Raw genomic sequence first — 12,281 nt, 5'->3', positions numbered from 1 at the left:
ACTCTTGGAGTTGCAAGAGGCTTAGTGAATATCTAGCCCAATTTCCACTCTGTGACAGCAGCCCTGAGAGATGGGCACCAGTTTCTTCAGCAACACTTCTAACTGGCTCCTTGGTGGACAACCGTTTTTGGTTTTAGGTATGTATTCAACCTACTTTCTGTCCACTGAAAATTACAGGTCCGTCATTTGAAAGTCCAGATTTGTAAAGGCAAAGTCCAAAAATAAAAGGATATCCACTGACACTATTAACACTGTATGTTTCCCAAACTGGCCAGCCACCAATAAGTAAATAAATAAAAATAAAATGTTTAACTATTAACACTGCATGTTTTTCATTAAAGGGCACCCCACACCTGACCAGCCTTCTCAAGACATCTGGCTGACCCAGAACTGTACTGCAGGCAGCTATAAATCAACTCACACTTGTTCCTAGGCACCTGCTACACACAGGACCGTTACTGAAATGCACAGCCAGATGTGTCTCAAGATATGGACTATCTTCCCACATGGCAAAAATGCAGCAGCCAGAGGATATGGAGTCTACGCTCCTGGACAATTTAAAAATGAAAATAGACAGCCATTTGTCTTTTCAGATACCCTCACCTGCCTGAAGACAGGGGGTTAGATCAGCTGATTTCCTGAGGTTTCATTAAGTTCTAATACCAACAAAGGAACCCATATTCTGCCCCGCAAACCCTACCCTCCTTCCACTATGTGGCTGGTAGCAAATTATAGACTCCAAAGAAAAAGGTTGACCAGAAAGAGACTACATTCCTCACATGCATGCTGGTGTACCTTGTACAGCCTGTCATTGGCTAGGCACAAGACAGCCATCATCTAGAGTGTCTCTGTGTCTGTATACCACACACACGCATGTATGTTCATGAACATGTATTCCACCATTCTCAGTAAAAAGATTCATCTGGAGTCAGTTGTCTTTGGTCAGACTTATACTTCCCCATTCCACTCCTCAGCTAATAGATTTACTTCCTTCTCCCCTTCTTCTCCCACTACTCCCTGCCCAAGCCCTACCTTCAAAAATATTTATTCTTTCACACTGACAGCTGGAACTCAGGGTAGTTTTACAAACAACCTCAGGCAAAGTGCAAGAAATAACTTGGGGGAAAAAGTCACCTTGGTAGAAAACTCAACCTGTCTCTTTCGAATAGTAACTTAGCTAATTATAAGCTTTATCCCATGGGCAGTCTTCTTTAGAGGCCTTAAGGGCCCTAGGTGGAAAAGATCCAAATCAGACTCTCTTGCTGGCTCCCAGATACACAAAGGACTAAGCAGCAATAGTTCCAAATTTCAAGTTCCTCTGGCCAGTCAAACCCAGAGGTTTCCTGAGCCCAGAACTACCAACTCACTCAGAGCCTAGAAACAAGTCTCATCTCTGTTTTGAATGGTTCCAATCATAAAAACGTAACCACGGGGATGGGGGAAGGGAGACAAAAAGGGCCAAAGAGAGAGGGAGAATAATAGAGAGCAAAGTTCAGATTTGCGCTTCCAAAAAGAAGCAAGGCAGGAACAAAGCAAAGAAAAGTTGGAGAGAAGGGTGAGGAAAAGGAAAAAAATGTTTTAATGTTATATATATGCCTGCTTGACTGCACATGCTCATCTGTGCCACACATAAGCATGTGCACACTCAGCCAGGAAACTCAGACTGGAAAGTAGCTAAGAAGCCTTCAGCAACCTGCCTGACTTTGCCAAATACTTCACAAAGTCAGCAGCAGCAAAAGGGCCTTTAACAAAGGGCTCCTATGATCATATTTTCCCAGCCCAGTTATAAACTGGGCCCCCTTCCTCCCCCTGCTGCTTCTCAAACCAGCTGCAACCATCCAAAAGTCTGGCAAAGCATCCCAAAAGTCACTCTCGATGCACTGGGAAAGGCTGAAGCCCTCACAGAAGGACAGAAATGAGCCCCAAGAGACCTGAGCTTATTTTAATTACCCACAAAGGCTGGTCAAGGAGCCCCCTCCCACCTCTCATGGCCATGCCCCAGCAGGTCCCCTGTGAACATGAAGTACAGCAGGCTCACATCAGTGTGGCTTGTTGTCTACACACTCCTCTTGGCTCCTCAAGGCCCTCCCCATAGGGATCCCAAAACAATTAGAACTGCTCCCATCCCTAGAGCATAGAGGATTCTCAGCACATCCAGTAGTCATGCCACAGTGCCCTAGAATCCAACTGGCCACCTCCCTAGAGGAGTGACCTACACAGACTTCAAACAGTGGCTACAGTACGAGGTACTACATCACAGGAAAAAATAACTCCAAGGCTGGTATCAGGCATACACAGAATAGAGAGTTGTTTATGTTCAGTGATTTTGAGGGAAAGAATGAGCAATTCACTTTTGATAGGCATATATGTGCCACACACACCACTAGTTTGTGGTACAGCTGAGGCTGGACCCAATCTGCAGGTTCCCAATTCAGTTCGCTTTTCTATTTAACAGCTTGCTGAGAGCTGAACCCTAAGGAAATAGGACCCAGAATAACAGAATAGGTGAGTGGTGCTATAACAATGAGGGGTGGCCCCAGGCTTGGGAGGGGTGGGGAAGAGGCAGTTTGTCACTGAGCTCTAAGGAGACCACTGAAAGAGGGAGATAAGTAATTAAGATAAACTTCTTTATATCCCAAGTTTTTCAGAGCCCCAAATCAGTGCTATAGAATTGGTATTAAAGGTCTTGGTCTTTTTAGGAAGCACATACTCTGCTATAATCACAAAGCAATGAATTCAGTTGGCACAATCTATAGACATTGCTCAAGAGGATAGTAAAAGTCATCCAAGGACAGGCCACAAACTCCCCTGAAAGAGGGTTCTTCCTCTGGACCCAAAGTAATATAATCTGGCAATTCTACCTAATGGATACTCACTCGAAGGCGAAGAAGAGTGTACATGTCCCCAGGATGAGGAAGAGGGTCAAGTAGAAGATGCCCTTCTGCCGGGCCATCATGACGCGGCCATCACAGCAGAAGGTGTTCCTGCCTGGGAGTTTCTCCCATTTCCGTGTCACCTTCTTTCTCACCACCATCACAGACATGATTGGAATTCCTGGTCCAAAATGGGCTTTGTGATTACACGAGAGAAAAAGCAGAGGCTGGGCCCAGCTTTGAAATCACATCGCCTGCTATTGCTGCTGTTGGATCAAACATCATCAAAAGTTCAATTTCTAACCCTAAGAAAAAGCACAAAAAGAAAAAAAAAAAAATGAGACAGGAATAAGAAAATGCAGTTCAACTCTCCTGTCCCAGAGGCAGAAACATGAACATTGCCTGAAGGGGCAGGGATAGGGAAGTGGGGAAAGTTTATTTCCAATCTGCATTTGTCCTCTAAAAGGAAAAACAAAGCACCTAAAAAAAAAAAAAAAAAAAAAAAAAAAGAAAGGGTTAGTATTTCTTAAATAAACCCCTATGCTTCCAATCTAATACTGATTTGATAATAATAGAACCTTGGAACTAGAAGGAATTTCATAGGTGACTGTCCCAATTACTTTGTCTTGTAAATGTGTAAATTGAGGACCAGAGAGAGGAAATAACTTATCCAGGGTCACACAGCTGCAAAACTGAGACAAGAAAACACATCTGCTGACTTCCAGTCCAGGGCACATTCCACTATACCACAATGTTCTTTAATAATTAAGAGGACACTAAAAATAATAGCAGAGTTTCTGTCCTTAAGGTGCTGTTCCTTGCCCTCCTCCATTTCTTCACATTCTTTCTTCAATTAGCCACTCAAATATGAATCACACCACGGAACAAGTCACCCTCTGGCAGGGGTAAGAGGTCTGGACACTCTGTACACATACGCGCATTGTATTTACACAAAACAGATTTCCCCTGATCAAACCCTCTGTAACTTCCCGAGTCCGGGAAATTAAACAATCTTGCTGGTCTAGCCAAACATTTGTGGGAATCTTTATGAAACCATATCACAGGCCTGCAGGTGAAGGGCTGACAAGCAAGAGAGATTCAGCAATGGTTGGTGACTGATGATGGGCGGTTGGGGGGCAGGGGGCGCGTTGGCAGCCGCTGAGAAAAGTCATAAGGGCTCTTTCTTGGACATTTCATAAGTACCATCTCTACTCAGCATCCTAAATTCCCAGGCCTAGGCGTCTCAGCCACTGCCACCCTTCTCCTCCTCGCAGGTGTGGTGCTGTGGCCTCTATTTACTGACACCACATGCCCCACGCTGGCAAGAATGAGGCGGAAGCCTGCAGCCTGACTGTCAAGAGAGAAACAACCAACTAGATCATTCCTGGGCTGGAGAAGGCAAGGGTCCAAAAAGAGACCAGGAGCTGAACAGGGAAAAGAGAAGGTATACGGCTTGGGAAAGGGGAGGGGGCACCAGAGGTGCGGAGAACACTTCCTTTGTGTAAAACTAACCTGGAAAACAATATCCTCCTGATCAACCGGCCCAGCGGGAGAAGAGAGACCAGGAAGGGCAACCCGGCCTGGGAGAACAAAGATCAAAATACGTCGGGAAGCAGCGACTGGCCCACCAGCCGGGTGCCCGAGGCCGACTCCGGGGACGGGCCGCGGGTGCGGCCTCGGGAGGCCCGCCCTGCCTCCGCCACACAGCGGACCACCGCCCCAGGCAGGTTGGGACGCGCGCCACCTCCACACGCACACGCATCCACCCGCCCGTACACACTCACACACGCCCCGCCACGTGTAGTCACCCCGGGCCAGGGGCTGGGCGGCTGGCGAGTTGAGCAGGGCGGTGCCAACGTCCCCGCGTCCCCACGCAGTTAAAGGGGAGGCAGCCCACCACGCAGCCGAGCCCAGGAGACCCCCCACCCCCACCCCTCGTTACCTGAACGAGAGAGACTGAATTCAGCAGGCAACAGAGGGCAGGAAGTGGACTGTCCCAGGGGACCGCGTCGGCCGCCAAAGGTGGCAGCGACTTCTCCTCCCGGGCCGGGAGGCTGTCTCCTTCTGACAAGGGGCCCCAACACTCGGGGCCCTAAACCAGCTGTGGCAGCCGCCCACCGCTGGCCAAATGGAACGCTCCTCACGTCACCAGGTCGCTCCAGTAGTTGCTCGCCTTCCATTGGCTGGTCAGCCTCGGCGCCTCCGCCCCTGCCACCCCTGCCCCGAACTACTATTGGCTACCCCTAACGCCACTCGGATATGCCCCCGCCCACTCCCCCACCCATCTCTCTGCCACATGCCCACCTGCCAAGCTACTGCCAGCCTCTCTATGGGGTCCGAGCGCCAGTATGTGAAGTGTTGCCTTCTATTAATATAGTTACGCACAGATGGAGCTGGAGGGTAGTGCTGATGGGACAGGGAGGGGCGGGGACCAGCCTCCCCCACCACAACCCCGCACACACATGGTGAGATGCTGAAGCAAAACTAGCTCACAGATCCGGGTGCTCACCCCAAACCAGGTCCGCCCTGGGCCTCTCCTCCTCTGTTTGCATAAAAATCAACCGCAAAGGGCTAGCCCGTTATCTCAGTTGGTTAGAGCCTGGAGAAGTAACACCAAGGTCAAGGGTTCGTATCCCCACGCCCGCCAGCAGCCAAAATAAACCGCAACTCAGGATCTTATACTTTACAAGCATAAAGACAAGTCCTCTGTTTTGCAAGTCCCATTCAGCAACCAGAGATCCCACCTCTGTCTCAGTCCCCCTGGCCTACATCGCTAAGGTTTTCAGGGTGTGTCAGGATGGCTAAGTGGTCTACGGTGCCAGACTCTAAGGCTTTCAGAACAAAACAAACATAAAAAGGAAATTGAAAGGGATAACTGTCCCCAAGAACATAGAAATCATTTTGCAGTACTGAAAACAAGTAATTAATATCAAGGGAGATGAACTCCACAGAGAGGATATAAATTCTTCCAGGTAGGTAATAAAGTAAAGATTGCCAAAAAGCTTGTAAATTTCTTATAGATTTGGAGAGCTCATGATAATTAAGGAGGAATCCAAGACAGAATTTCCACCCATCAACCAGATTGATTTTTTTCTCCTGCCACCCCTTCTGCAGTTACTGCCACCATGAGCCACTGCTACTGATCCCAGTGAGTTTTATTCTTTAAAGAAGTTTGAGATTGGAGTGGGGGAAACAGTTGAGAACGACAGCATTATATTATACGGTGGACTTCAAAAGGCACTAGGCCTGTTTCTACTAGTATAGCTCTTGCCTTCCAAATGTAAAAGGAAAAATGAGAAAAAAAACCTGAAAGTGGCGTCTCTTAAACAGCCACACTGTTAGGGGAGAGCGCCTACATTACCAGCCTAGGTTTTCCTGAGCTTGACAAAAGTTTCTCTAGGGTGAGGGTATTCGGAAGTAGTACAGAAGAGACTGCCAAAGCTCCTTCTGAGGCAGTTTTTCATTAGTTGAAGGACCACATATGTGGTCAAGAACTATTTCTCCTTTACAGTATCTGGATCCCACACAAGATGAAACAAAAAGCTACATAATGATAATTACATTTGACATTTTCATGGCATCCTTCAATCAAAAATTTTAAAGGTTTAGAAAAAGAAAAAAAATGTAAAGGTTTTAAAAATCACTAGGTAATTCTCTTATAAGAGAGATGTATTATAATTACTTTGTAGAGAAATGTCTTTATAAAGCTTCTATTGTTCCTTAGCACTCATGCTGAGTATAATCCTTGGTTTATTCCTTATGAAGCATATGATCAGTATCATAGCCTCCAATTCTCCCTTTTGAATTCTGAAGGGTGCTGGTATTGCACGCACTTAATATGAAAGGGAGAAGAACTTCCCTCAGCCCCATCAGCTCTCTGGATTCCCAAGCCTGAGTATATCAGGAGCCTTTGGACATAGCATGGTCAGCCCAGCTGCCATCCTTCTGACTCAGCAGCACCCAAACATACTTTGTCCATAGCTCAGGTGCAGGTGAAGCCTGGGGAGTCCTGGAATCAATGTGTCATGGCAACACATTCCTGAGTTCTGCCCCTCCCTGCTCTGGGTCACATTCCCTCTGGGATTAAGTGGCTATGTAAGTCAGACTTGTTTTCTTACAATCTGTTATTATTTGTGCTCACCACTAAAAGAAAAATAAGGAAAATCTATGTGTACAAACACTCCATAGCACTTCCTTCTATGTAATTACACCATTTTATATCTTTAAAGTTTTAATACACACACAACTAAATTGTGACTTAAACTGAGATGATGTTTTTGTTTTATATTCCTTTTCTCTCCTCTTCTCTTCCAACAAACCTCCCACTTTATGCATCCAAACCAGTGCTGGCTCTTTTGAAGGGGAGTTACAGTCACACGATGAGCGCTATAAACATCACTAGAATCAGGATATAGCTTTCCATTTTATAAGACAGCTCATTGTGTAGTGGCATATATTCTGATGTACTTGTTTAAAAATACCTGTCTCTATATTTGTTTCCTCTGTGTGTGTGTGTGTGTGTGTGTGTGTGTGTGTGTGTGTGTAGGTGCAAAGTGCTGTTTGAAGGGCCTCAGATCCTGAGTGCCACCAATGGGTTGGAGCTTGCCTGTTAGTGTTGCTCCAGGGACTCCTTCTGCAACCACCCAGAGACCCTTCAGTACTGTATCCAAGAACAGACACAAGAAATCAGCCCCCATCCTGTGTTCGAGCTCATGATGATTCCTTTTTTGTCTATTTTCTCTAGTTTACACCCTCCCATGTCCCCTTGCCCTCCACCCTACACAAGTGTCGCTTCCCACCCCACCTACCTGACTTGCACCCCTCTCCCTACTTTCTGGCTGTAAATCAATATATGCTTATAAAATGAACTGATGAGCAAAAAAGAGAACCATGGAATGTCCTGCCCACACTTGAGCAGCTAGTATTCTTAAGCAACATCTGCTTCTCTAAGGCCTAGGCTGCTATTGCTGACATGGAAGAGGCAGGATGGTATGTAGAGCAGAAAGGGCATAAGCATTATGGCCAGATAAACCTAGGTTCAAATCCTGGCTTTGTTCCTTAATAACTTGTTGCTGTGGATTGAATGTCCCCCAAACTCATTGGAAACTTAATCTCCATTGTTACTGTTAAGAGGGTGGGAAATCCTATTGTGGCAATTGAAAGGTTGGACCTTTAAGAGGTGATTTGATTGTGAGGACTGTACCCTCATGAATGGATTAATCCATTGATGGCTTAATGGGTGGTCATGGGTGTGATTCTGATGGCTTTATAAGGAGAACAAGTGAGAAGTTTAGCTCTCTCTTCCTCAGCCCATTCACCGTGTGATACACTGGTCACCACAGGACTCTAGAGAGTTCCCATTAAGAAGGTCCTCACCAGATGTGTCACTGGACCTTGGACTTACCAGACTCCAAACCGTAAGAAAAAAATTTTATTTCTTTGTAAATTACCCAGTTTCAGGTATTCTGTTATAAGCAATGAAATGGACTAACATATTTGGGTAACCTTCAGCAAGTAATTTATCCTTTGTTGACCTTGGTGTTATCAACATCATGCTCTAACCAACTGAGCTAACCAGCCAGCCAGTAATTTATCCTTTCTGAGCCTATTTCCTCATCTGTAAAATAAAGCTAATACCTACTTCATAGAGTTATAAAGGGGATCAGAGATAACGTGTGCTAAATGTGTGGCATGTAGGAGAAACACAATCAATGCTGAACATTATTCTATGTATCTGCCCTTTCCCACCTCCCTCCTTTAGCCACACTGCTGACTGAGAGTAGAGAGGTAAGAAGAACGAGACCCATTCTTCACTTTGTAGAGCCCATGTCATCCATATGCCACCATGTTTTCATAGCCTCTAAATTCAATACTGGATGTAATCTTTATCTGACTGGCTGCTTGGTTTCCCAGCCCTCCACACCACCCCCTAATTGGAAAAAGCTTGGGCAGTCAAATGGCTGTTCTTTAGCACCATCTTCCCAAGTGAATTCTCAATATTGCTGCCACATTATTTGTTTCACCAGGTGAGAGATAAAATAGAATCACTTTCATTAGGTGCCTCCTGTGTTCACAGCTCTGTGCTGGCATTGTTGGCTCCTCTCAGAGACTGAGCAGCCCCTTTAAGACACCCATGCATGAAAGCCAAACATACAGAAAGCCCAATGCAGGGAAACTGTTCATCACAATGCAACTGAACACTCAAAGTCAAGACTCTGTTTCTTCCTCTGATGCCTAGCTGCTCCTGCTGGTTCCCAATTTGGCACCATCTCTAGACTGGATTTGTGACTCTACTTGGAATGGTTTTTGGTGCTATGTTTGAACTCTCAACACTAGCCCTAAGACTACCCTCTCATTAAACAAGAATCATAATAACAGCAGTAGAGACCACTTATTGAGGACCTCCTCTGAGCCAGGGATCGCACCATGTGCTTTACGCAGATTATATTCCCAGATTATGATCTAATTTTGATGTCTAAGTGAGAGCATCTGACACTGACCTGGCATGGCCCTAGTTTTTGACCCTGCCCAACCTTCTCATTCCAGGAGCTGACCTCAGGAGATTGTGTAGCCTAAAAATACAAACCAGTTTATCAGTCAATCATTAAGTATGCACTGAACACCCACAGTTTGCCCAGCCTGTAATAGGCCACATGGGAAATACTGAAGAAGTATAAGACATGATCCCGCCTCCAAGGAACTTAAAATATTCTAAGGGAGAAAAGACTAGCACCTGCGAAGTCATTAAAGATAAATACAAAACAGTGCAGAGTCAGATTCTCAACTATTCACAGCAGTCTCCAAATTCTTGAGGAGAGCTTGACTCAAAAGGCTGTACACTCTCAAATACTGTTGGAAGAAGAGTAAATTGGTAAAATCTTTTAGTAGAGCTATGTGGCAGTATCTCTTAAATTTTTTTTTTTTTTTTTTTGGTGGCCAGCGGCACAGGGATAGAACCCTGGATCTTGGTGTTATCAGCACCATGCTCTAACCAGCTGAGCTAACTAACCAACCCCTCTCTTAACATTTTTACATTATGTAACCATTGACCCAACAATCCAACTTCTATCTAGAAATACTAGTTCAAAGATGTTCACCATAGCATTGCTCATAATTGCAAAAATTAGCATACAAAAAGTTCATTAACTACTTCACATCCATACAGTGGACTATTATGCAACTATTAAAAATAATGAGATATGAATACAGAAAAAAACAGACCATCACCTTTCTGTATGTGCATATATTTCAATAAAAATTTTACATTAAGAATAATTTTCTTAGAAAATTATCTATGTGCTGATATGCAAGTGTCCCCAATATACATCAAGTTTAAAAAGCAAGTGTCTAAATATTTATAAAATCCAACTTTTTAAAAATAAAACAAATGTGTGTATGTCTATGATTTTATATATGTATACTTTCAAAGTCTGGAAGGATATTTACCAAAAAGTGGTTACCTCTGGAGAATGAGGATGGTGAACAAACCTTTAAATTTTACTTTATATACTTTCTTAATGTCTAAATTAGTTATAAGGGGAATGTATTAATTTTAGGACTTAAAAAATAAAATTTTTAAAAATTATTATAAGGCTGCATACTTCTTGTTCAATATGGCAGAGTGACCACATGCATTTGTCTCCTCTCCCTCCTAACACACTGCTATAGGTCAAATGTGTCCCCCAAAAGTTCATGTATTAGAAACTAAATCTCGGGCCGGCCCGGTGGCGCACCGCTACAGTGCGCCACTTGGGAAGCGCGGTGGCACTCCCGCCGAGGGTTCGGATCCCACATACAGGCCGGTTCCCACTCACTGGCTGAGCGAGGTGCGGGCGCAGCACCGAGGGTTGCGATTCCGTTGCCGGTCCTGGTCCGGTACGGGCGCGACACTGAGGGTTGCAATCCATTGCCTGACACGAAAAAAGACAAAAAGGAAAAAAAAAAAAAGAAACTAAATCTCCATTGCAATAGTGTTAAGAGGGTGAGAAATCCATTATGATATTTGAAAGGTGGGACTTCTGAGAGCACTCCCGCCCAGGGTTCGGATCCCACATACAGGCCGGTTCCCACTCACTGGCTGAGCGAGGTGCGGGCGCAGCACCGAGGGTTGCGATTCCGTTGCCGGTCCTGGTCCGGTACGGGCGCGACACTGAGGGTTGCAATCCATTGCCTGACACGAAAAAAGACAAAAAGGAAAAAAAAAAAAAGAAACTAAATCTCCATTGCAATAGTGTTAAGAGGGTGAGAAATCCATTATGATATTTGAAAGGTGGGACTTCTGAGAGGTGATTAGATTCCAAGGACTGTACCCTAGTGAATGGATTGGTCCATTCATAGAGTAATGGGTTGATGTTTCAATGGGTGGTCATGGGTGTGGTTCTGATGACTTTACAAGGAGAGCGAGTGAGCAGGTTAGCACTCTTGTTCAGCCTATTCTTGCCATCTGACACCCTATGTCGCTGTAGAAATCCTTTACTGGAGGTGTCCCCTGGACTGTAGACTTCCCAGCCTCCAAAACTGTAAGGAATAAATTTCATTTCTTTGTAAATTATCCCATTTCAGGTATTCTGTTATAAGCAACAGAAACAGATTAATACAGACACCATTAGAATTACAGTACTGGGATTGAAAGGGTATAAACCCACAACAAGGAGAAGAGGGACATCAGAGGACAATGTATTTCCTCAATTTCTGGAAGACAGAAATTAGAGGGAAGAGTATTGACTGAACACACAGGGACTAAGGCCAATTAGGGAGCCAACCAATCCAGAAAAATGCCATAGAGAACATAGAAGGAGGACTCCAGGAAAAAGGGAAATCAGCAGAAGAGATGGTATGATTAACAGCTAGGAACATTGAGGATACAATAAAGGCAGAGAACGCAGGTGGGAGACAATAAAGAAATGCCAGGAAAAGCAAAAGCTACACAAGAAGTTCATGAATCAAATGTGAAAAATTGGTTCAAATTAACAGAGGAATTGGGCTTCCAGAAGAATAGCATTTATTCTGAGCAACAGATAAAATGAGGAAGAAGCTGGAAGATAGCAGGGATACTGTTTTTTAAAAAGGCATATATTTAGTCTACTTGCAGTAGAAAACAAAAAAGGCAATCAGAAATTCAATATAAAAAACTCTCCCAAAATGCCATTTTCTCAGTAATGAAAGCAGCTAGAACATGGAATGATATAGAGCAATTAATGGCGGTATAGACATTAGAAACATGAAAAAGAAAATGTAATCAAGGTACATCCCTTGGCCTTACACTGAAAAACATTTACATAATTATAATAATGTAAACTCTATATTGGTTTTCAATGTTTGGAATCCAACCTAGAGACAAATCACGAGAAACTTAATTATGATGACAAAGTATAAAGTAAACGTTAACAAACTTAATGCAAAAGCATA

General features: G+C 44.4%; 1 protein-coding gene across 2 annotated transcripts in view; it reads right to left on the bottom strand.

The window, feature by feature from the left end:
- The window catches only part of ZDHHC9 (zinc finger, DHHC-type containing 9), a 32,933-nt gene extending 27,930 nt beyond the window's left edge, over positions 1-5,003 (bottom strand). Inside the window, exons 1-3 of one of the 2 annotated variants that reach the window (XM_008572388.1) lie at positions 4,816-5,003; positions 4,386-4,453; positions 2,877-3,178 (exon numbers count right to left, since the gene is read on the bottom strand). In XM_008572388.1, coding sequence (XP_008570610.1) covers positions 2,877-3,043 — 167 coding nt within the window. In that variant the 5' untranslated portion in view covers positions 3,044-3,178; positions 4,386-4,453; positions 4,816-5,003. The remainder of the gene's footprint in view (positions 1-2,876; positions 3,179-4,385; positions 4,454-4,815) is intronic. The other variant, XM_008572389.1, reaches the window with a different exon arrangement.
- Between the last annotated feature and the right edge of the window lie 7,278 nt (positions 5,004-12,281).

This window comes from Galeopterus variegatus, unplaced genomic scaffold (genome assembly GCF_000696425.1).
Source record: "Galeopterus variegatus unplaced genomic scaffold, G_variegatus-3.0.2 Scaffold779, whole genome shotgun sequence".
NCBI lineage: Eukaryota > Metazoa > Chordata > Mammalia > Dermoptera > Cynocephalidae > Galeopterus > Galeopterus variegatus.
This window is presented reverse-complemented; position numbering and strand designations above follow the sequence as displayed.